The 25,055-nt window shown below is 49.9% G+C and overlaps 1 protein-coding gene across 2 annotated transcripts in view; it reads left to right on the top strand.

Annotated features, from left to right (window-relative positions):
- Nucleotides 1-25,055, top strand: part of HOMER2 (homer scaffold protein 2) — a 40,490-nt gene that overhangs the window by 5,568 nt on the left and 9,867 nt on the right. The window contains exons 1-3 of one of the 2 annotated variants that reach the window (XM_044917948.1): nt 10,062-10,122; nt 10,501-10,632; nt 22,869-22,961. In XM_044917948.1, the coding sequence (XP_044773883.1) occupies nt 10,531-10,632; nt 22,869-22,961 (195 nt within the window). In that variant the 5' untranslated portion in view covers nt 10,062-10,122; nt 10,501-10,530. Of the gene's footprint in view, nt 1-10,061; nt 10,123-10,500; nt 10,633-22,868; nt 22,962-25,055 lie in introns of those variants that run through there. The other variant, XM_021680685.1, reaches the window with a different exon arrangement.

The following is a 25,055-nucleotide window of genomic DNA, read 5'->3' as shown; positions in this document are numbered from 1 at the left end:
ACCCCCCACCACTCCAGCAACCCTCAGTTTGTTTCCTGAGATTAAGAGTCTCTTATGGTTTGTCTCCCTGTCTGGTTTCATCTTGTTTCATTTTTCCCTCCCTTCGCCTATGGTCCTCTGTCTTGTTTCTCAAATTCCTCATATCAGTGAGATCATATGCTACTTGTCTTTCTCTGATTGACTTATTTCGCTTAGCATAATACCCTCTAGTTCCATCCACATTGTTGCAAATGGCAAGTTTTCATTTTTTGATGGCTGCATAATAGTCCATTGTATATATATACACCACATCTTCTTTATCCATTCATCTGTCGATGGACATCTTGGCTCTTTCCACCGTTTGGCTATTGTGGACATTGCTGCTATAAACATTGGGGTGCACGTACCCCTTCAGATCACTACATCTGTGTCTTTGGGGTAAATACCCAGCAGTGCAATTGCTGGGTCGTAGGGTAGCCCTATTTTCAACTTTTTGAGGAACCTCCACACTGTTCTCCAGAGTGGCTGCCCCAGCTTGCATTCCCACCAACAGTGTAGGAGGGTTCCCCTTTCAGCCTTGAGCCTCTTCTCAGTGCCCCTCAGCCAGCTGCCCCTCCCACATGAAGAAGGGGATGTGCTTCAGTCATAAGCTGCTGGTGTGCAGGGGTCTTGGAGGTCACCGGGAGCAGCGACCACAGCAGCCTCAGCCGCTGAGTCAGCCGCGGGCCGCCCGCGGCACACGGGCTCCCCATCCAGGGAGCAGGCGAGCCAGCAGCCCCGGCAGCTGTCGCTCCGCTCCAGGGCACAGCAAGTTCCCAGGCCCCATCCAAGCATTTGTCACGCTCTGCTTGCGGAAGGATGCAGAAGGCCTGGCCTTCCCCTAAGAGCAGTCAGTGCTGTTCGTCAGAGGAGAAACCTGTACGCAGACCTGTTCGTCATTCTTCTTGAAACGCGAGGCATTTTCTTCTTCTCAGGGAAAAGACTTCGGTGTCCGTCCACCTGCTGCTGAAGGCGCGGCTGGGCGGGAGCCCCATGGTGCATCGTCGCAGCATCGCTCCGACTCGGGGGGGTTATGTGGATCCGTTTCTGCGCATGAGGCGCCAGGGCCCTGCACTGTCTGAGGACTGGGGCCCAGGCCCGGCTCATCGCTGGAATTGCAGCCCCACGCCAGACTGGGCCGCATCGCAGAAGGGGAAGGGATAGGCACTGGGTGACCAGGCCAGACCCGGGCACACCCTCCCCAGCCCTGCGGCAGCTGTGCCGTGGCCCCAGGATGCTGGGCACGGGTCGAGTCCACGCCAAGAGGGACCCAGGACCCAAATCTCAGAACGTCCCCCGTGCGTGGCCAGGTGGGAGCCGCACGAGGCCGCCTCGCAGCGCCCAGCTTCCCAGAGCAGCGGCGTCAGCCATGCCATCTCCACCAGCCGCACGCCAACAGCCGGATGATTTGTGGCGTTTTTGGGCAGAACAGCCAACCCCACCGTGAAGGCACACTGCCTTCCCAGAGCATTTGTTGATTGAGCCGCCAGGGCCCTGGGTCCCATTGCGCTGTTGGCGTCTGCAGACCGAGCTCAGCGCGGCCCTCCTCGGGTGAGAGCGCCTCGCCTGCGGTCGTCCCTCCCCCCGAGCAGGTGTTTCTCCCCGGGGCTCTGGATGGCTCTGCTGCCCTTGCATCTGTTATTTATAGGATCACAGAAACCTCTGTGGGAAGAGCCCTCCGAGGTCATCCATTCTGCACATACTTAGCCGCCGAATCGGGACTGTTTGCAGGATGGAAGCATCTGAAACCCTGACTTGGTATTTTCTTCTGGGAACGTGCAGTTGCTTTCAAGAGCACAGCCAGGCCCCCTCCTCCCCCTCGTCCTTATGGTTTCCTCTTTCGGATCAAGCAGAGCACCTTCTGTTAAGGGAGCCAACGTAGGGAAGGGTCTCGCACACAGTAGGTTTTCAGTGGATGTTGGTTTCTTTTCTTCCCTGATTGTGGTGTAAAAGAAAAGAAGAAAAAAAGCACCCATGAGTCGCTACTCTGGAAGCAGGCAACATGTCTGTCCCTCAGTCCCAGCGTCTTGTAGAAAATTTTAGGGTTTTCCCCCTTGCATCCCTCCGGTTTGGGAACGACTTTCCTTGGAGAGGAATGCAGGGATGTCCCCCATCTTGTGCCAAGTGGCTTCCTCTGAGTCCAGAGCCGGGGCTGGAGACTGGAGGGGCCGGGCTCTGACTTCTTCCACGAAGCTCTTGCTGACACACGTGTGCATTTTCTGAGAACTTGGTCCCAGCGGCCTGTGGGAGCTGGGGCTTCGACTAGGGAGTCTTTTTCTTTTCCTCTGTGTAAGTTCCCGAGATCACTCACAAAAGAGGCAGAGGGTGTGTATAGGAGACAGGAGCTCCCACTGACGCCTGTTCCCCAGGATGTTTACATGCAGCATCCTTCTGGGCTTCACCTTCCCCCCCAGACTCGCCATCACCCCTCCCCCACCATGCTGACTCATTCTGTGGGATTTGCCGCCCACAGAGCACCCTCCTTCTCATCACCCAGGACCCCATTAGTCTTGTTCCCTCTGGATCATCCCCACTGCCTCCTGAACTCCTTCCCCTGCTCTTCCTTGGTGCTGCCTTCTGCCCAGGCCTCTCCTCTTGTTCCTCTGTCCCCTTCCACCGGAGAAACCCACCACTCCTGGAACCTCCTTTGTCCCGAACACAATTCCCCAGTGTCCTGAGTGCAGGGCTCCCCACCTCCTCTTTTCGGAAACCTCTGCTCAACCGTGAAGATTGGCCTCCCTGACAACTTTGTCATACTTATTACTGTCTATCTTACCGTTTAATGCCTGATAATAAAGAGCACGCTCCTCTACCCGCCTGCCCCATGGAGCGTCAGACCTTTACGACTCCTTCCGAAGTCCCTTTATGGGCCTGTCCCTAATTATATGCCTCTCAGGAGGGTCCCACTCTCTTGAAATTTGTATTAAGTGGTCCTTACATTTTCTTTACAGTTTTGCTGCCTGTGTGTGTCCTTAAACCAGAGGTTGGCAACATTTTTCTCTAAAGGGCCTTAGAGTAATTTTTTTTTAGTGAACTGCACAGTCTCTGTCTAGCTATTCAGCTTTTCTCTCGTGGCAAGAAAACAGCCGTAGACCAATATGGAAATGAATGGGTGTGGCTGTGTGCCAGTAAAACTTTATTTACAAAAATAGAATACAGGCTGGCTTTGGCCTGTGGGCTGGAGTTTGTTGACTCTTGCCCTAAATAATATATTATTTAGTTTTGCCTGTTTTTGACCTTTATATAAATACAATCCCACTGGTGACCCATACTGTTTATCTCCTTTTGTGACTTCCTTTTTAATTTTTTTGCTTAATGTTGCTGTTTCTTTCCCCCAGTTTTTTTGAGAAATCATTGATCTACATCACTAAGCTTAAGGCGTATGGCATGACGGTTTGATTTTCATATATTGTGAAATGGGTTCCTCAGTGGGTTCAGCCACCATCCATCATTTCATAGAGATACAACAAAAAGGAAGAGTTTCTCCTTGTAGTGAGCATTGTTAGGGTCCACCCTGGGCACCTGTCCCATCTAGCACACGTCGGTGTTAGCTGTAGTCCTCATGTTGTACATTCCATCCCTAGTATTTATCTATCTTACAGCAGGACGTTTGTACCTTCGACCACCTGCCAACACTGTTTTTGTGATTCGTGCATGTTGGTGGCTGCAACCTTGGTCCGTTTTCGCTGCAGGATAGTATTTCGTTGTATGAATATACCAGTTTACCCATTCCGCTGGTGGGGAACATTTGTTTTTGCAAACACCGCCGCTGAGAACATTCTGGTTTATTTCTCCTGATACACCTCTGCAAAGATTTCTCTTACGTGTGTACTTAGTGGTGGAATTGCTGGGTGGTAGGGAATGTGCATCTCTAAGTTTATCAGAGAAAGCCACATTGTTTTTCAAAGTGACTTTACCAATCTCTGAGAGCTCCCATTGTCCCATGCCCTTGCCCCAGCCTTGGTGTCATCAGACCGACCGTGAGTTTGGTGAGTATAGAATGCTAACAGCAGTGACTCACCCTACCTCATTCTCTCCAGGCTCACAAGAGAGGGCTCCGTTCATCAGCCCAGAGCTGAGCTGAGCCTCCCTCGGGAGCCATGTCCTCCCTGCACCCCAGGATGTCCCTCCCGCACAGCTGCACCAGGCACTCCCCTGAGCAGACAGAAGAGCTTTTCATGGGGGTCTGCCTTCTTTCGCTCCCTCATGCAGGCAGGGGAGAATGAAAGAGTCTCAAGAGAAACAGAAGCATTAGGTGGGTTCCAGGTACAAGAGCAGGTAGCCAGAAAGGATCTGGGCGCCTGGGAGAAACATACCCAGAAGGAGCATATCCTTGGAAGCCTCCATCTGCCCAGGAGACTGGTCAGCACAGGATGAGGTTCCCATGTTGGTGGGAAATGAAGGCAGGAGGCTCTGGGCTTGAGCATGTTTGACAGCTTGATTGCTCCCGCTGTCAGTCTTGCTGCTTTTGAGAAGGTCAGCGCACCAGATGTCGTGGCACGATAACTGGCCCGTTGTCTCTCTGATTATAGACATGGACTCGCCAGTGTGCCCTGGAGATGGTTTAGACCAGCTACCTCTGGTGAGCTGTGGCAACATAATGGGTAACGTAGACGTGCATGATGGCTTTCCTTCCCCTTTCTTCCTCTGTTCTGAATCTAGAAAGTTCTAGAAGCCCCAGAGCCTTTGGTAAGCTGTCAGGAGACAGCCAAGGTGTTTCATGGTGCAGGGAACCAGCCTGAGGGATTGCAAGAGCAGCACGGTGAGGGGGGTGGGCTTGACCCCCAGCTTGGGGGATGCTGTAGGCTGTGTTCGGTAAATGCCCAGACCCCTTGATGCTGGTGAAAGAGGGAGGGTAACCGTGCTGGACCAGAGTCAAAGCAATCCTACAGCAGAGCGGGCCTGTCAGTAGGCAATGAGGGGACATTGTGCTCCCCCTCTGCAATATTCTGATGAAGAGTTCCTGGAGGAGTGGAAATTTGTGTTCTAAGAGTGAATAGACCTTCTGTCTGCCCTTGGTCTGTGGTAGTGAGTGCCCAGTGCAGGTGTGTGGGTAGGAGGAGCCCGTGGAGGTGGGGGTGAGGAAGGCACTGGGGTGGCTGAATTCTGGACCCTTCTCTTATGAGACAAGAGAGTAAGGTTGCGGGGAGTATCAGGAACTAAATCACAGGCTGGGTGTTCTGACACCTCCCCACTGACACACTTGTGCATGGGTGACAGAAGGGGAGGACTGAGCTAGGCGGTTGGTTAGGGGTCTGGGATCTTTGCTCGGAGTGGGCGCTGGGGGTTCTGAGGAATGTCTGCAGCTGATCGGAGCCACCCACTGGAAGTCATACTAACGAGCCAGATTGGTGCCTCGCAGTACAGTTTTGCTTCTTGTTATAAATAGCAATCTGTGCGAGGTTGCATTCTTCCCACAGCAGAAAATGTCACCTGAGACACGTAGTAAATTGCATCTCTTCGAACTTTCCCAGAGTCAGCACTTCCGCTTTTGAGTACATTATATACATTCCAGCACGCAGCGGTCCTTCTGGCGGCTGAGAGCAGAACCCAGACAATGACAGTCGAAAGGTGTTGGAGAGGGGCGCCTGGGGGGCTCAGTCGGTGAAGCATCTGCCTTCAGCTTAGGTCATGATCCCGGGCTCCTGGGATCAAGTCCCCAGGTCAGGCTCCCTGCTCAGTGGGGAGTCTGCTTCTCCCTCTGCCCTCTGTCCTCATCACTCGTGCCCTTTCTCTCTCTCTCTCTCTCTCAAATAATTAAATAAAATCTTAAAAGAAGAAAGGAAGGAAGGAAGAAAGGAAGGCATTAAGAAAACCATAGAAACACCATGGACAAGAGGGACTAAAATTCCAGAGCGGTGAGGACTGCCAGAGATGATAACAGCACAACAGGCTGAATGTTTCTGAAAGGTCGAGTAAAATTGCCCTCATGTTTACAGTGCTTAGAAAGCGAAGACCTTGCCAAGGGGTCTGGAAAAGAACAGCAAAGGCATGAAAGCCCCAGAGAGAGTGGGGAATCGATGCTGGGCCTCTCTCTGCCCCCTCCCCTGGGGAGGGCACTCGCCGATGCGGGAGGAGCTGAAGACTGAAAATCCATGCTTGGCCCCTGGGAAAATACAGATCAGCAAGGATTTTGGAGCTTGAGTGACAGAATTGTGGATGAGCGGCCCCAGACACATGGGCAGTTTCTCCTTCGAAGGTTTGCCGAATTTGGTGGTTAAAATTTGGGAGGCTACAGAGCAAAGCTGAGGACCTCTGATGAACAGAATGGAATCCCCTGAAGTCTTTCCGGGAAGAAGAGATAGAGACCTGCCAGGGTCCCAACTGAAAGCCCTAGTGGGCCTGCTCTAAAAACAGAGGTGAGGCAGAGGCAGAGCGAGCCTCACCAGAACGGAAACCGGGCCCTGACCCAGCTCCGTCCCTGAGCGAAATAGGGATTTCCTATATTCCCTACTTCCCTGCGGACAAAAGGGGGAAACTTTCTCTTGTAGGCAATAATGTCACATGGAATCCTAACAAGTTCTTTCATACCCATTTCCCACCGTACAGTGAAAAAGGACTGGACCCCCAGAAAGGCAAGACCATATGCCTAGAATCAAGAGAAGCAAAACCCAGATTAGTAGGAGCAGGTTCCAGAATAATTCAGACATTAGAGTCAGCATCAAGGATTTCTAAAGAACTATGATTAATTAATAGAGTCAAAGAAATGGAGGGGAAAATGGACAAAGTAGGTGACAGGAAGGAGAGGATATCCCCTCAAGACTTCGAATGTTTTTTTAAAGAATCAAATGGACATTCTAGAACTAAAAAAATGCAAAGTCTAAAATTAAGAGTTCAATGACTCGGTTTAGCAGCAGATGGGATATATCAGTAGCCAGGATTGGTGCGCTGGAGGACAGACCAATAGAACATACCCAGATTGAAACAGAGAGAACCAAGAATCAGGGTGAAAAACTGGTAAGAACATAAACCGTGTTGGATGCACTCAGGAGGTCTAGCATTTGTGTACTTGGAGTCCCAGAGGAGAGGAGAGAAGACGGAGCAGAAGCAATATTCATAGAATGGTTGAGAATTTTCCGAAAAAAAAAAAGACAATCGAGTCTACAGATTTGAGAAGCTGAATGAACCCCGAGTCTACAGATTTGAGAAGCTGAATGAACCCCCAAGCAGGATACAGATTTAGCTCTTGAAACCAGTTAATCATTGCTTTGTAAGTAGTACATACATTATTTTCCTTTTAACCACTTATTAGTTGTGTGACCTTGAACATGTTATTTGACTTTGTTGAGCCTCAGTTTTCCCATCTGTGAAAATGGGGATGAGATAGAAGACTGTATGAAAAAGTGCCTTAGGAAGTATTCATTGCAAAGAAATACCAAGGGCCCTCGCCTTTATTATTCCAGCCTGACTGACCCGGGACAGCGTGTTTGGGGCGAGCTTCAGAGTTCTGTCCTATACTCTGCTCCGCCTCTGTCCTCTGCCTTTCAAGAGGGCTTTGGGTAGGGGATGTGGAGGCCGGCCTCGAGGCACAAGCGCACAAAGATCTAGAACGAATCCAGGTTTCTGAATGAGTCTGGTGATTGCTTTGCCCTCCCAGGATTCTGGTAATTCGGAGCTGACGGGGGTTGGCTTTCTGGGATCGCCTGATCCACTCTGATCCAGCGCCCCGCCACACGCCTGCCCTAGGCCTGCTTTGATTCCACCGTTTCAGTCCCGCCCGGGGGCTGAGCCAGACCCCAGCCAACCTCGTGGTCCCAGAAGCATTCCTTTATGCTTGCCCCCGGTTTAGGTCGCATTTTCCACGCCCCACTCCCCTGCCCCCATCTCTGATAGTGTCAGGTGACGCGGGCAGAGCTCTGGACCCGCCCTGCTTGCATCCAGTTATCTGAAAAATGCCTGATCACGTGTCTTCACTCACGTGGACTTTGGTCTTCTAGGAGTTACCACGGTCAGAGGGAAAGAACCTGGAGTGTGGTGGAGGCATCGGGATCCCGCGGGTGGGGACAAAGGGAGGTCGTCTGGTACAGAACGAGAAGCATGTTGGATAGAGGTTCCGAGTTTTATCTCTAGGCTCTGCTCCTTACCAGGTCCTTTTCTCCTTCGGTGACACGGAGGGGACGGTCCCCCCTCACAGGCTCACTTGGGCTGATACAAGTAAAGCACTCAAGACGTGCTCGATAAATAGTAATTGCTGCTCTTAGTATTAACTTCCAGAAGTTAGTTTGCCACATAAACAAGGTTTATACTTGAGCTAATGCCTTCTTAGAAAACTCAGTAGGGGGGCGCCCGGGTGGCTCAGTCGGTGAAGCGTCTGCCTTTGGCTCAGGTCATGATCCCGGGGTCCTGGGCTCGAGTCCCGCATCCGGCTCTCTGCTCCGTGGGGAGTCTGCTTCTCCCTCTCCATTTGCCTCTTCCCCTGCTCGTGCTCTCTCTCTCTTTCACTGTCTCTCTCAAATAAATAAAATCTTAAAAAAAAAAAAAAGAAAACTCGGGCATTTTCATATACACATAGGCTTGATACCTCTGTTTCTAGAGGTGACTCTAACTCCCTGCCTGGCTCTCTTTATTAGTTAAGGTAAGAATCTGTGTCCAGAAGGTCTGTCCTTCAGCAAAATAATTGAAGTTCCTACCATGGAAAGCCAGGCCATGCTAGTCAGCGTTTTCTCTTCCCTGTTTTATCTGTTGTAAGTGTTCAGAGTTGACCGTTGAGAACGCACATTTCCTTAATAAGTAAAATGCTAGTAGGTTCATCCTTTAGAATATTTACAGGCACACCTCAGAGATACTGTGGCTTTGGGTCCAGACCACTGCAGTAAAGTAAATGTCACAATAAAGCACGTCCAGTGAGTGCTGTGGTTTCCCGAGGAAGTATAATCGTATGTTTACACCATGCTGCTGGGTGCTGAGTGTGCAATAGTATGCGTTTGAGAAAAGTACATACCTTCATTAAAAAAATGCTTTATTGGGGCGCCTGGGTGGCTCAGTTGGTTAAGCGACTGCCTTCGGCTCAGGTCATGATCCCAGGGTCCTGGGATCGAGTCCCACATCGGGCTCCCTGCTCAGCAGGGAGTCTGCTTCTCCCTCTGACCCTCCCCCCTCTCATGCTCTCTCTCTATCTCATTCTCTCTCAAATAAATAAATAAAAAATCTTTAAAAGAAAAAAAAAATGCTAACTGTCCCCGGAGCTTTTGGTGAGTTGCAGTTAGTGATCACAGATCACCATCACAAGTACACTAATTGAAAATGTTTGAAATATTACAAGAATAATCCAAATGTGACGCCAAGACATGAACTGAGCGAATGCTGTTGGGACCATGGCGCCAACAGACTTGCTTGACTCAGAGTTGCCACATACCTTCAGTTTGTAAAAAATGGAATTATCAGTGGCGCTTCGGAGGGTTTCTGCCAGAGTGAGCCTGTCGTTGATTATTTACTAACACTTATCAGTCATTCGGGGATTATTTATTGACACGTCTCTCCCCTCTTCCTGACTTCCTGCAACGAGAGGATCGGGAACCCTGACTCATCCATCTCTTGTCTTTGGTTAACAGAATGCCTGACAGGTATATGCTCAGTAAATATTGATGCGTAAACATGCCACGTGCTGGATATCCTCCTTTTACCCCTGCAGCTTTATTCTGAGCCCTTGCTGCCCTGCTCTGGTCTCCGAGAGGCTGATCTGCAGACTCCAGCCCTGGGTCCGTGGGGCCTCTGGCTTCTGGTTGGGGCTGGCTGGTGGCAGGAGACCACGGGGGAGAAGCGAGGGTATTTGTTCCGCTGGCTCCCCACCGATGGGACGCTGTGCGTCAAGACAGCCTGCTCTCCGTGACTCTGGCCTTCCAGCCTGTAACCTCTTCCTCCTCTCGTCCTTTTAGGCCAAGGAGGGGGCAACATTTGGGTAGGGGATGTGGAGGCCGGCCCAGTCCCTGCACCACGGCCGACAGCTTCTCTATACCCAGCTCGTACCTCTACTGTTACTTTCTTTGTCAATTAACCGTCCACAGATTATCCCGATCGGAGCATACCTTCTTCTTGTCAGGAAACAGCGAGCCCCCATCGCTGACGGAGATTCTAAGTTGTTCAGGCTGCACACGGTGGCTCCAGGTGCTTAAAAAAGTGCACAGCGCAGTTCCTCCAGAGTGTGTGGCGTGGCTAGTGGCCATTAAGGGCCATTGATGTGCGGGAGCTTTGAGGAAATAAACAGCAGTTTGGGATACTGTTCTCTCCTTAGGGCAGACTTTCTCCCGCAGACTGTGAGATCTTATTTCAGGGCGACTGTCTGCTTTCGAGTCCCTGAAATTACCCCTTACCGTGGTTGTGTGTCCGAGTCGGCATGGCCTGTGCCAGGAGGACCCAGGGGCAGGTGCGGCAGAGGGGGGCGCGCACGTTGGGCAGCAGCTGCACCAGCCCGAGGCTTTGTAAGGCGCTCCGTCCATGTCAGATCCAGTGTTCACCTCCTGGTCTTCTGGCTCTTCCCTGCAGGTGATTATAAACAGCACCATCACACCCAATATGACCTTCACCAAGACGTCGCAGAAGTTCGGGCAGTGGGCTGACAGCAGAGCCAACACGGTGTTTGGCCTGGGGTTCTCCTCGGAGCAGCAGCTAACAAAGGTAACGCAGTCGGTCCCGCGATGCCGGGGGTCTGAGCGGCGCCGCTGCCGAGCAGGATTCCTCTCCAGTCTTTGATTTTGGCCCTTCTGGGCCGCAGGGCTGCCCGACCAGATGCCCTTTGGGAGACCCCAGGTGCCTCGAAGTGGAGGCGTCGTTGGGGAAGGAAAGCTCACGTGACATGTGTCCCTGCAGAGCCCGAGGTCGCAGCCCCAGCAAACCGCTCTGCCGGTGGTTCCTTTCCCGCGTGGGGCCCCCCTGATCCCTGGGCCCCGCGTGTGCCCGGTAGCAGAGGGAGGTGCTGCTGAATGCCGACAGCGAGCAGCTCCCGCCCTGGAGTCCCTGCAGCCCTTACGACGTCACAGTGTTTGGAGTGCGGGTCGCTTTTTTTTCTGGGGAAAGGATTCAGAGCTTTGATTCGATTCTCTGAGTGGCTTGGGACACACTCTGTGGACCGTCAGAAAGGTGTTGAGGAGCGGATCGAGAACCCCAAGGTCTGCGGGAACAGACTGAGCGCCTCTGACTGGCGGGGCCGGGGCTTGTCTGAGCGAGTGGGTTTCCTTGTAGGCCGCTGGAAGAGCCTGTGTGGGTGTGGACAAGGCATTGCTCGAAAGCAACACTGGCTGCTTTCCAGGACCCAGGAACTTACGGGAAGGACGTCAGAGGGTCTCAGAGAATCCGAGGGAGAGTGGGAAGGGAAGGGCTGGAGCCGGGCCGCCTTCAGGAAGCTCGGCTTCAGGACTTGTTTTTCTCTAGACGGTTGCCGTGAACATATTTACCGAACTCTGGCTGGGCCAACATGGTGCTAGGTGCCGAGGATGCAGACCGTGGTCCATCCCCTGAGGCGTTTACAAAATTCCAGATTCCAGGGGACTCGACCGGGTCACTTAGTATGGACCTGGCTGCTTGGGTTCCCTGTGTATGCTGAAGACAGCTTTCAGAGAAGGGGGATGAAGACAGGCCAGGAAGCCACCGTGCAGGGGCCCTCGGATTTGCGCCACGCATCTGTCCAGCACGTGGGCATGTGCTGTGTGCACACACGCACATCTCTAAGGAGGCCCCAGCCCGCAGATGCAGCCATCCTCCCTCCAGCCAGAAATGAGCCCCTGATGGAGGACACCCACAGACGGTCCTCTTCTGCATCTCCACATACTTCCATGGGGATGCCACTCCCTAAGGAGCCCCAGAGACCCAAAATGGCCTGGTGGCACCCTGAGTATCCCTCCCGTGCCCACCTGCTCACAGAAGCCTTCTTTCCTGGGTACCAAAACCTCCCCTCCAGGGGCGCCTGGGTGGCTCAGTCGGTTAAGCGTCTGCCTTCGGCCCAGGTCATGATCCCGGGGTCCTGGGATCGAGCCCTGAGTCCGGCTCGCTGCTCAGCAGGGAGTCTGCTTCTCCCTCTGCCGCTCCCCTTGCTCGTGCTCTCTCACTGTCTCTCAAATAAATAAAATCTTTAAAAACTAATAATAAATAAAACCTCCTCTCCAGTTCACCAGGGCCCTGACACACAGGGAAGGAAGCAGACTTCTTGAGTCTAGGTCATTGGGTATAATTGTGGGTATAGTTCTCCTCTGAGGAGAAGCACCGCGTCCCACGACTCTGGAAAGTGTGTGTTCCAGCAGACGGCCCAGCAGAGTTCTCTAAGGTGGGAGGGCCAAGAATGCTTGGCTTCATTTCGTTTGCGGAGCCGTGAGTTTGCTGGTCTGAGGCAGCACTGTGTGGTATAGACGACCTTAAGCAGGTCTCCGAGCAGCGGGGCCAGCATGGCCGTGACAGACCGTAGTGTCCGTCACGTGAGGATGAGTCACTGTTTGCCCTGGATGAGGGGGCCCAATGCAGTCAGCTTTTCACTAAGCAGCTGGCTGGTCACTTAGGGGTGCGACGCAGAACTCGGGGCTCAGGCTGGATCACTGTGGTTGGCAGTGGGCCCTCCGCAGGTCAGAGGTTGGGGTGGCCTGGAGAGCAGGAGCAGTCAAGGTCACATGGGCCCCCAGGCCCTAGGCTGCCTGCAGGAGGAGAAGGCCTGGGTGTCCCTAGATTGGCCCTTCCTGCCCCTGGTTTTAAGGATTCCCTTTGGTGCGGAGGTGGGCAGTTCGGGAGAGCATTGTCTTAGTCCGTTCGGGCTGTTACAACAAAACGGCACACGCCGGATAGCTTGTACACACCAGGAGCTGGTTTCTCAGAGCTCTGGGGGCTGGAAGGCTGAGATCAGGGTGTTGGCGCCGTCAACTTCCAGGGAAGGCCAGCAACTTCTCACGGTGCCCTCACATGCTGGCAAGAGAGCAAGTGAGCTCTATGGGGTCTCTTATAAGGGTGCCAGTCCCATTTATGAGGGCTCCCCCCTCGTGACCTCATCACCTCTCAGCGGCTCCACCTCCTAATCCATCACATTGGGGGTTAGGATTTCAACGTGAGAATTTGAAGGGGCCACAGACTTTCAGCCAGTTGCAAGCATTCACGTGGAATGTGGGTATTTTCAGACTCCAGTTCCATTGGGCCCCCGGGTTCCACCGATGTTACTATTCCCAAATCTGTTTGTCACTAACCTTCCAGCTTGCTTTCTTCCCAGTCCCTGCCCAGGCAGTGAGGCCCCTGGCCATTTCCCCAGAGTTCAGTGCAGATCCTGACCCCAGGCCACCTGCCTCGAGCACGCTGGACAAGGAGCCGGTCCAAGTCATGCCCCCAGGGGAGGATTTATTTCCCTTCTCCGTCATCCTCCACACAACAGCAGCAGCATGAGCAAAGCCATGACTCCCCAGGAGGGGGGCTGTGAATAGGGTGTGCGGGTTTTGGGGTGGGCAAGGCTGTGGCCAGAGGCCGGCTCTGGACTTGAGACGGTGGCCTGTGAAGGATTTCAAGCCAAGAAGGAAAATGATCAGATTGATCACCTTGGCATTGTAGGTAGATTTTCCCGGCAGACCAGGCTGTTCTGGTCCAGATCACGGATGACGAGGGCCTGAGTAGGAGCTAGAGAGACTTGGGAATTACCGAAGAGCTGAACTGGTGGGACTTGGTGAGTGGACGGTGGGCGGCAGGGGCTCTGGGATGAGGACAAACTGACGAATGGACGGATGGAACTGCCATTTTCTGAAACGGGGAAGAGCAAGGGCTGTGAGAATCAGAGAATTTATGTGACGTGGAAGCAAGTATGATGGTGATTTGTTGAACGGCTGATGTCAGCACCCCTGAAGTGGGCAGCAGGGATTGGGTGCCCTTTCCCTCTGAAGGAGTGCCTGGCGGGGACAGGGGTGGGGGGGACCCCCTCCCCACACCGGCTGGTGGCCTCACAGCTCTGGGGAAGCCTGTGGAGACGCAGAGGCTCCCGCGGGAGGCAGAGCCCCAGCGGGCTGTGAGGTCGCGTGCCCCTGACCCTGCCTGAGGCTCCAGGCCTTCCAGAAGCCCGGCCTGACCGAATCACTCTCCGCTGCCTGGAAGAACTTCTTCAGTCTTTGGAGGAATCAGAAGAGCTAGGAAACATAAACGGGGACCATTTTTAATGAGAAGAATCGAAAGCAGGAAGAACTCGAAACAAAAATCAGAACAAATTGTTAAAGTTCACTTCCTTGTGCCCCTGAGACCCGGGGAGACCTCAGGCCATGCCGGCCTCCCCGAGCGGCCACTCCTCGTTTTTCCCAGGCAGAGGGAAATGTGCTGTCATTAAGGAGGAGGGCCCTGTCCTCCCGAGCCACTCCGGCTTCTCTGGCGCTGCTGGAGTGTCCGTGTGCCCCGCGACCTGCCGTTGTCACCAAGGCTCAGCCCACGTCTCCTTTGTTCAAGATGTTTCGAGTCAACTTCTTCCCCCTCTCTGTGAAGGGAACAGTTAGCCTCACTCCGGTAAATTACCATCAAGTGAGGCTGGCAGTTAGCTGGCAGAGAGGGACTCGGGCCTGAGGGCCCCCGAGGCGTGTGGCTGAGGGGACAGCTGTGGCTGCCTGTTCCTGACTCCACAGAGCAGCCACCCATGTCCTAGAGGAGGGTCGGTAATCACACCCTGTAACGAGGCTAGACGAAGGAACGAAGGAACGCTGGTGTGGCTACTTCCATTTAAGCACACTTTATACACAGGTCTCTCTCTACCCCTCCCCGCCACTTAAGGAAAATAGATACCCTGGTCTTCGCTGCTCCCACCCGAAGGACCCCTTCACTCCACAGTCCCAGAAGTGTGACAGGGACGCTTTCTGCTCTTGAGACAGGCTCTCCAAAAAGAACAGCTGCTGCACATTCCCAGAGGTAAACTCGGGCTCGACTGTCCACCCACCGGAGGGGACGTGGTACCTCGGCCTCCTGAAGACCGTTGGAAGGGGCTTGCACATGCTGATGAAAGGAAGAGCTGCCGAATAGAGACAAAAGGAAGGAGATCCAGATGTGGGAGTGAGCCAGTGGTTAAAGTGAAGGTGCTTTCTGGCAGCTGACCTTGAGACGTCATTGTCCTGAGTTTGGTTCCAGGTCACTTATCACAGACAGAAGGAAGCACATCCTGCCACAAAGGAGGTGATCCAGGGTGGGGTTGCTAGTGCTCTGTGATGGATACACACACACACACACACACACACACACACACGGCATTTGCTGTTGACCCATTTTAATGATTTCATATGTAATTCAAATTTGTATCCTTAGGTTCACCTCACCAAGTCCATGTAGTTGGAAGAACATTGCTCTATCTTCTCCCTTTCTGATTTAAGGGTCGTTGTTTTAAAGCGGGGGATATTAATCATTCTTTTGATATGTTGTAGTGAGAATGCTTTGGGCTGCAAGTAACAGGGCTGAAACAAATAGAGCTATTCTTTTCATACAAAACAGAAGTCCTGAGGCAGGCCATTGCCAGCATTGATACGGTGGCCCCAGAATGTTGGGTGTGAGGGCTCTGCACGATTGTTTCTTTTATTGGCCTTTTCCTCATGATGCTAAGATGGCTTCTCAAGCTCTGTCCATCACATCTGCATTCATGGCAACAGGGAGAAGGCAGAAGGGTGGTACCACAGCAGCTTCCCCGTGAGCTCCCTTGGCAGACTTCTCCTTGGGTCCAACAGTCAGTCTTGGGTCCCTAGGCCACCTTCCCATGGGGGGATGAGGGGTGGAGGAGGGGAAGAGAGTGAGAATTAAGTTGCCATGACCAGCTTAGACTGGTTCTCATTCTCTCCCACCTAGGAAACTTCCTGCTCCAGTCAAATTTGAGATTTTGTTAAGCCAAGAGAAAACAAGAAATGGTTTCTGAATAAGCAAATCGTGTCTGCCACAGGGTCTTCGATGGCCAGGGCCAAAAATAAAACAATAGTCTTTCATTTTTCTAGCAAACAACGGTCTTTCATTTTCTAGCATGATAATGATAAAAAAGATGATGATTTTAATTTTTTTTTACGGATTATTACTACAAGTTTAATAATTGCAGAAAATGATCCTAATAAGTAAAGACATGAAAATTTGGCATACATTTCAGAAACCTGTATGCTTTGAATATCCTTTGATCTGTTGGTTCCATTTATTGGCATCTATTCTAAGGAAATAATTTTAACTGAGCACAGATTTAGCTGTAAGAATTTTCCTTGCAGCATCAATTGTTACAGCAAAAGCAAAAAAAAACCCCCAAAAACCCCCAAAACACCATCCAAATGTCCAGCAGTAAGAATTCTGGTGAAATAGGGGCGCCTGGGTGGCTCAGTCGTTAAGCATCTGCCTTCGGCTTGGGTCATGATCCCAGGGTCCTGGGATCGAGCCCCGCATCGGGCTCCTTGCTCCACGGGAAGCCTGCTTCTCCCTCTCCCTCTCCCCCTGCTTGTGTTCCCTCTCTCGCTGTCTTTCTCTCTGTCAAATAAGTAGATAAAGTCTTTAAAAAAAAAAACAAAAACAAGAATTCAGGTGAAATAAACTCCAGTATATCCTTTAGGGTCATATGATGCATGGCAATTCAGATGCTATAATAGAAAGTCATGTAATTGCATGGAAATATTAATGTCATACTGTTAATTGCAAAAGTGGCTCTAAAATGAGGTATATCATTCTATTTTTGAAATATGTGTCATGGGGCCCCTGCGTGGCTCAGTCCATTGAGCGTCTGACCCTGGATTTCAGCTCAGGTCATGATCTCCGGGTCGTGAGATCAAGCCCCATGTTGGGCTCTGCATTCAGCGCAGAGTCTGCTTGGGATTCTCGCTCTCCCTCTGCCCCTCCCCCCCCCACTCGCGTTCTCTCTTTCTCTCTCTGAATAAATAAAATCTTTTTAAAAATATGTGTAATGGGTGCATATACACAGATAGGAAGCTGTTGGAAGTGTATGTGGTCAGTGTGTATCACTGGGTGAGAGGACTATAGGTTTAAAAGATATTTTTTTCTAAGCTGCCCTTTCTAAATTCACAAGTATATGTGCTTTTTTAGAATAAGGGGGAAGATTAGAAAACTGAAGACTTGGAGTCAGGGGATTTTTCACCTAAGGACAATCCTCTGCTGCTCCTTCGTTACTGCTAGGTTTCCATTACTGTAGATAATGCTAGGATTAGCATCTTTGTATGGAAGCCTTTTTTTTTTTTTTAATGTTCTCAATTTTTTTCATAGAATCTTTTCCCAGAAGTGATATCACTAGGTCAGTGGGTATGAATGCTTTTTTCACTGATGATCCACATTTCCAAATTGCTTCTCTGTGGGGCTTGGGCCACCGCACAATGGCCTGGAAATATCTTGCCCACGCTGGGTATTCTAATTGTATTTAATGTTTGCTAATTTAGCAAGCAAAGAATAGTACCTCATTATTTTGATTTGCATTTCCAGTGGGACTAAACAATCGTTTTTTATCAGTTGCTGATTTTCTGTGTTTTTTTTTTATTTGTGAATTTTGCCATTTATCTCTTGGGTTTTTCGTATTTTCCTTTTCGGTGTGCACAAACTCTCTCTGCTAAAGATAATGGCCCTTTCTCTGTGGTACAAGCCTAGCTATGGATAACACCCCCCCCCCCCCGCCCACCCAGTGGTTGTTTCTCTTCTGATTTCATGTTTTTTCCCTTTTCTGTTCAAAAGCTCTACAAGGTTGTGTATTCAAGTCTGTCACTCCTGTGATTTTTCTTTTATTTCTTCCAAATTTAGATAATTACCCTCTCACCTCAAGCAGAAGTTTGATAAATGTTCAATTCCGTTTACATCCAGATTTTTGTTTTTTATTTATTTTTTAATAGATTTATTTATTTGATAGAAAGCGCGTGCAAGCAGGGGGAGCAGCAGGCAGAGGGAGAAGCAGGCTCCTCGTGGAGCAAGGAGCCCGATGCGGGGCTCCATCCCAGGACCCTGGGATCGTGACCTGAGCCGAAGGCAGACGCTTAACCGACTGAGCCACCCGGGCGCACCATGCATCCAGATTTTTAAAAAACATACGTACCCCTTTACCTCATTGAAAGTGCATCATGCTACTCATTTGTAGTAAGGATTGAAACTCATTTCCCCCTGTTTACTAAAGTTGTATCACTCGCGTGTTGAATCATCTTTCCCATCCGTGTAAGGTTCCTCCTCTGTCCCCAGCTGATGTTGATATAAATGGCAGGGCTTGTTGTCATCGTGCATCTGCTGATACAGCACATCTTCTAGAATGATTATTTAAAATGTATCTGATAAGGTTTATCCTACTTCATTGCATTTTAAGCTTACTTTTTGAAATTTTCTTTCTGATTCTCACCCATTGGAATGTAAAGCCAAATCCTCTACAAACTCAGAGTTTCTCTGGGGACAGAAACCAAATCTTAAGTCTTTCGGTGTCCCCAGCACAGCCCCTGGCACGTAGCCATAACTGGTTCCTATTTCCGAGTGAATGAATCCACCCTCTTAGGGTGCTCTCTTACTAAAGGTTGTGGTTAGGGTCGTATGATGCATGGCAATTCAGATGCTATAATAGAAAGTCATGTAATTGCTTTCTATTATTATATTGCTTTCGCTTTTATTTTACTTGACGAAACTGATCAAATGAAGGCCAGAGATCCCAGCGTTCCCTTTGTTGAACACCTGCCACACACCCAGCAAAGCCCCATCTCTTCTCCTCCAGTGATCCACGGAGGTACATTATTGCCCCCATCATATAGATGAGGAGGCCGGGGCTCCGCGTGGTTCAGTGGCCTGCATTTGGAAGGCTGATAAGGGTCAGAGTGGAGCAGCTTACCTAAGCTAGCTGTTAAGCAGGTAGGTCGCAGGACACTGTAGTGTCTGGTGTTAGTGTTGATGGCCTGTGTGATGTTGGCGGTTAGGGGACCCACCTGTCCCCATCTGTATCCCGAGCACCCGAGGGTGGCTGGGAGTGCATGGTGAGAGTGGACCCTCCAGCTGCTCTTCTCTTCTTGTCCCTGTGAGCCAAGAACGTGTGTCCTTTTCCCTTTGCTGAGATGTTCTAGGCTGGTGTTACTGATACCAACACCATCACTTTGCGGTCCTGTAGGGATGTGTGTTCAGGTATACGTGTGACAGTTGTTTGCAGTCTCCCTTTATAACCGAGAAGGACAGTTACTTGATGGAGCTGGGGAGAGGAATCGGAACTAGTCGGGTCCCCAATCCATACCTGGTATTCTGTGCCTCGGGCCTTGTCTTGGCCGTAAAGTTCCCCGTGGCCTGTTTTGAGTTGAAGCCTTGATAAGTAATTTTCTTTTAAAGAGGGAGCGAGTACAATTCTATTTTACATTGTAAAGTTATGTGGCTTCTCTTTGCAAATGGAAAATCAAATCCGTGAATACTTAGCAACTGCCATGGGCAAGACTCTTGGTATCCTCGTTGGCAGAAGATGGTAACCGGATATGTGGAAGACGGATCTGGGCCCAAGTTCAGGTTTACCATTTATTAGCTGTGTGACCGTGGGCTTGACCCACCTCTCTAAGGCTGCACTTTCTTATCTGGACACCATAGATGAGAATCCCTGTCCTACAGAATGGTGGTGAGGAGCCAAAGAGAGAACATGTGTTAAGAAGCCATTAAACTTGTTAACATATAGATGTGGTTGTCCTGAGGGTCCAGGGGAGCAGCGTAGGGCCATGAAGGGGTCCGGGGACAAAGAAGGAAGAAGCCATTGGAGCTGAAGGTTTATATCCTAGGCTAAGAGTCTCCAAGAGTAGAACTAAGATCTTTACCAGGTAGGGATGTTCAGGGTTGAAGTAGGAGTCAGAGGGGACGGAGCCCCCAAGCTCTGTCCAGAAGTGACTTGCTCTGTCAAAGCCTGGCAGAATTTTTTTTTTTTTTAAGATTTTATTTATTTATTTGACAGAGAGAGACACAGCGAGAGAGGGAACACAAGCAGGGGGAGCGGGAGAGGGAGAAGCAGGCTTCCCGCGGAGCAGGGAGCCCGATGCGGGGCTCGATCCCAGGACCCTGGGACCATGACCTGAGCCGAAGGCAGACGCTTAACGACTGAGCCACCCAGGCGCCCAGCCTGGCAGAATTTTATGTACTGACTTGGTTGCCGGTGTCGTCTTCTACTCAACTCTTGGCCTCCTGGGAGACAGAGCCGTATCTGATAGTTGCACGGTATACTCGCCCCCGCACCCAGCTTCGTGCACGGCCCGGCTCAGGGACAGTGGAAACACTTGTTCACTGAAGGAGTGAGTGGTGCTTGGACCATGTTTGTTGACTGAATGAGCGTGACACTGGTTAATGACATTTCCAACCTAGTTTAAAAGCAACTTCAAATAAGACCCATGAGAGAAAGGGACCCTGACAGGGACAAGAAGGACCTGTGAAAAAGAGAGCACTTTTGGTTGGGTAGCCTGGCAAAACATGAAGATGCTTGCAGGGAGAGAGGCATCCCTCCCCTTACTGAGTACAGCATGGCTGAGACTCAGTTAGTAAGGGTGTCTGTTACAGTTTTCTTCAAATCACGTTTGACTTTTAATTGATACTGGGCACAAAAACATTGAAAATAAGACCTTTAAAAATCCAATCTTTCATTTTTATTTTTTTTAAAGATTTTATTTATTTATTTGACAGAGAGAGACAGCGAGAGAGAGAACACAAGCAGGGGAAGTGAGACAGGGAGAAGCGGCTCCCCGCAGAGCAGGGAGCCCGATGCGGGTTTGATCCCAGGACCTTGGGATCATGGCCTGAGCCGAAGGCAGACGCTTAACGACTGAGCCACCCAGGAGCCCCAAATCCAATCTTTTAATGTCTTAATAAGATTGAAAGGTCTTTATGGTGGCTGCACAAAACCTCTTCTGGGATAGTGTTCCTGTTCCGAGGGATGCCCTGCCATATTCCTGGGTGGATCCGGTCAGGTAAGCTCAGGAAGCAGAAGGAGGGAGTGGAATCCACCCAGACCCCGAACCACAGTTCCTCACCGAGCGCTTTCTCATTTGTGCAGCAAAAGAAGAGCTGCACCATTCTTAGACTAGACCCGAACCTTTGATGTGAGTTGTCTCTCAAGTGGCCGGGGTGGGAGGTGTGGGTCTAGAACCCAGAGTTCCTTCATTCACCGAACACACTGATTTGTGCCTGCTTCCTGCAGGTGTTGGCAAGGATGCTGAGAGAAAAGGCACGGAGCCTGCCATCAAGGAGTTTCTGACACAATGTGTTCCCTTTAAGGGCCTCCTAAAAGGAAGCAGGGTGGGGAGGGGCCCTGTCCCTCCCTGCTGGACCTCACTTGTGTTAAACAAGTAACATGATTTTCCTCCGGCAGCTGTGGGATTAGGTTAAATACGAAGCCCCGTGGCTCTGGCTTTATTTACGGTCGTGCAGGAGCAGCTCGGGCCGGAGCGGAAGGGCTGGCCTTCTCTGCTCCAGCCAGGGCGCCTTGTTCACCGGTGTCTGTCATCTGGTGTGGTTTCCCAAAGCAGACCACTGTCGCCTGCGTCGTGAAGATACTGAGAGGGTAGCCCGCACTCCGAAATTAATGCGTTCTCAGCAAAAGCCGTAGAATTGTGGGTAGCCTTGCACCTTGCCAGCTCTTTGTGTTCCTCAGCAACCGCATGTAGCTCTCTCTTGCTTTGTAATGCCAGCATCATCCATCACAGAATGTTCTCAGCTCCAACAATGTATTTGCTAATTAAAATCAGTTGTCTTGTCAAGGTCTGTAAGCCCGTGATTGATTTGATTGCTCTGGCATTTGAAGATTTTTTTTTTATTATGAAAATATTAGAAACATTTTTTTTAAGTAGAGAGCATCGTATGATAAACACCCATATACATATCACTAGACTTAACCCTTGTTAGCGTTCGCCACATTTCCTCATTTATTTTATTGTTGTTGGAGTATTTTCAAGCACATCGCAGACATCAAGACATTTCAGTATCTGTCTCTAAAAAAAATAATGACATTTTCCCTCATGACCATAACATCATTGGCATTTCTTTTTTTTTTTTTTTTTAAGATTTTATTTATTGATTTTAGAGAGTGAGTATGTGTAGGGAGGGGCAGAGGGAGAGAGAATCTGAAGCAGACTCCGCACTGAACAAAGAGCCGGAAGTGGGGCTTGATCCCACGACTCTGAGATCTCGACCTGAGCTGAAACCAAGAGCCAGACGCTCAACCAACTGAGCCACCCAGGTGCCCCAATTGCCCCCCAATTACAGGTGGTCTGTTCAGCACAGGATACAGTCATAGGTTGCATGTTGCCTTTCACTGTTTTGCATTTTGCTATTTTATATCTTAAGCTTTTAAAATCTAGAACAGTTTCTTCTCCCCAACTCTTGGGATCTTGTTGGTTTCTGTCATATTGTAGAAGTTCTTGGATCTTTCCATAGAGATGACAAAGTTTTTCGTGGATCCCTTCTGTGCTACAGCTATAGTTATGTTCCTGCATTTCTATGAGTTACTATTCACTGGAGGTGTTTGTTTTTAGTACTTCATTATTAAACTAGCTTCAGCAGCTTAGAAATGATTCAGATCAAAGGCGCCTGGGTGGCTCAGTTAAGCAGCCCACTCTTGGTTTCAGCTCAGGTCATGATCTCAGGGTCCTGGGATTGAGCCCCGTGTTAGTCTCTGTGCTCAGCGGGGAGCTGACTTGAGATTCTCTCTCCTTCTGCCTCTCCCCCATGTGCATGCACTCTCTCTCTCTCTCTCTCAAATAAATAAATCTTAAAAAAAAAAAGATTCAGATCTGACCTGGGCTGGTAGTTTACTGGAAGAAGCATTCCTTATGTTCATTTCTTTTTAATCTCAAAATTATTTTTCTGGATTTATACAGAGTTTTTTGACTTAAAATGAATGCAAAGCAACAAAGGTGGGTCCTGAAGACCAGCCATGTGTGAGGTTGAGAACAACCTCAGTAACTCTTGTTCATGTTCAGTTTGCAGAGAAATTTCAGGAGGTGAAAGAAGCTGCCAAACTAGCCAGAGACAAGTCCCAGGAGAAAATCGAGACCTCGAGCAATCATTCCCAGGTAAGTAATGTGTGTACAAAATAAATCTGAGTGTGATCAGTAATTGGGACTCTTTGTTCCTTGTCACTTTTGACAAGAAATAGGGACTTCTAGCAGGAGGGCATTTTGAAGGCTTTTTTTGACTGTTCGCCTGCTCCCACTGAGGTGATATGACATGTTTATATGAGACTCTTGAATTTTCCATATGTGCTGATGTACTTTTGACAGAAAGCAGTTCATGAGATTAGAACTGCTGCATGCCCCTGGCTGCTAAGAGGCATTCTTTGTCACTATGTTTCAATACCAGAGACGAGGCAGTGTGTGAGTCTACACAAAGGATGTGCATTGACGAATACAGGTACCTTGTGCCCTCGAGACAGAAAACTTGGCTGATGCTAGAGAACCCCTGTCTCTATCTCCGTGTTTTAACAAAGTCGGATGGGAGATGGTATTCTAACAGCTCTGGATTAGCAAAGGAGGTACTCCTTTGCCAGAAATTGAGTATTCATTCTGTCTACTTAAAAGTGTGATGATTGAAAGGAATCTGTTTTAACCCGAAGTAAAAATACCTACATTCTTGATGTCTGGTTTGGTGTATGTAGTGGTGGGCAGAAGGCTTGACCAAGTGGTAAGGTTCTGTGCACAGAGACAGGGAAGAGGAGACATCGGGGGAGGGGGCGAAGGTTCAGGGTTAGGAATAAGCATGGTGCAGCAGACTCCCGGCCGAGAGAGGGGTGTGCTGTGGGAGGAATTAGAGATGCACGTGGAGATTCTGCAGAAGACCTGGAATTCTTCATTACTAGTTTATTAATTATTATTTACTTAATTGTTATTGGGGAGTTTGGGCAGAACTTGGAGGTGTTGCATGACTGCTTCTCTGGAATTGACATGAGGGTTGCTCACAGGTGGTGAGGAAGTCAGGGAACCACAGACAGCAGGAAGGTTGGCAAGGACGCAGCCACAGGGGTAAAGAGGAAGGGACGGATGTTGGGGACAGCCAGTGGGAAGAGAACCAGGAGACTGGGCATCTTGAGCGGTTAAGATTGACATTTTCGACTTGACTGTCTGCTTTGAAAAAATAATAGCTGAAGTCTTGTGTGTACCGAGAAGCAGTGGGGAGGGGGGTGTGCCTGGGTGGCTCAGTCGGTGAAGTGTCTGCCTTCGGCTCAGGTCATGATCCCAGGGTCCTGGGATCGAGTCCCACATCGGGCTTTCTGCTCAACGGGGAGCCTGCTTCTCCCTCTCCCTGCTGCTCCCCCTGCTTGTGCTCTCTCTCTCTGGCAAATAAATAAATAAAATCTTAAAAAAAAAAAAGAAGAAGAAGAAGCAGTGGGGAGAAGAGGGTAAAGCTAGAGCCTGGGGAAATGCACCCAGCTGTGGGAAGAGAGCAAGTGAAGACCGCCAAGAAGGAGAGCTCTCCCCATCACTGAACCCGAGGCAGGAGCACACTCAGCCTATCCATGCTGCAGAGCAGAGGGCTCTCGGTTTGTCCACTGCTGGGGCTGGCCCTGAGGACCCAGGGTTTCCCAGCGCCTGTCCTGGCTCAGCATATAAAAGATGCCCTGTGTGAATTTATGGAATGTGTATTAGGCTTCAGGTGGACAGGAACTTTCCTGAATCTTTCCAAAGAATCTTTAATACAATCTGAGTGATACTGTTAATTTCATATACTAATTACCGTACTGAGGAATCGCTGAGGACCTTTAAAGTTGGACACCGGAAATGGTCCGTAATCTAGAGTTTCCAATACAGTCTTTTTCTGAATACCGCATATTATAGCAATATCTTTAAACTTCAATAATCAGAAGTTCTTTATATAAGGTTTCTGTTTCAATGTTTGTTTTTCCAAAAAAAGGTATTTTATTTTATTTTATTTTTTAAAGATTTATTTGAGATCATGACCTGAGCTGAAACCAAGAGTCGGATGCTTAATTGACTGAGCCACCCAGGCAACCCCCGCCCCCAAAAAAGTATTTTAAACCTTAAAAAAATCAACTATACCCATAAAGTGCTATTTATATATATGTGTTAATTGTATATCAATTTTTTGTCTCCAAGCTTTAGTTTTTATTTATCTTCCTGATGTTTCCCCAGATGTAGAGATCATTGTACATT

The sequence above is a fragment of the Neomonachus schauinslandi genome, chromosome 9 (genome assembly GCF_002201575.2).
Source record: "Neomonachus schauinslandi chromosome 9, ASM220157v2, whole genome shotgun sequence".
Taxonomy (NCBI): Eukaryota; Metazoa; Chordata; class Mammalia; order Carnivora; family Phocidae; genus Neomonachus; species Neomonachus schauinslandi.
This window is presented reverse-complemented; position numbering and strand designations above follow the sequence as displayed.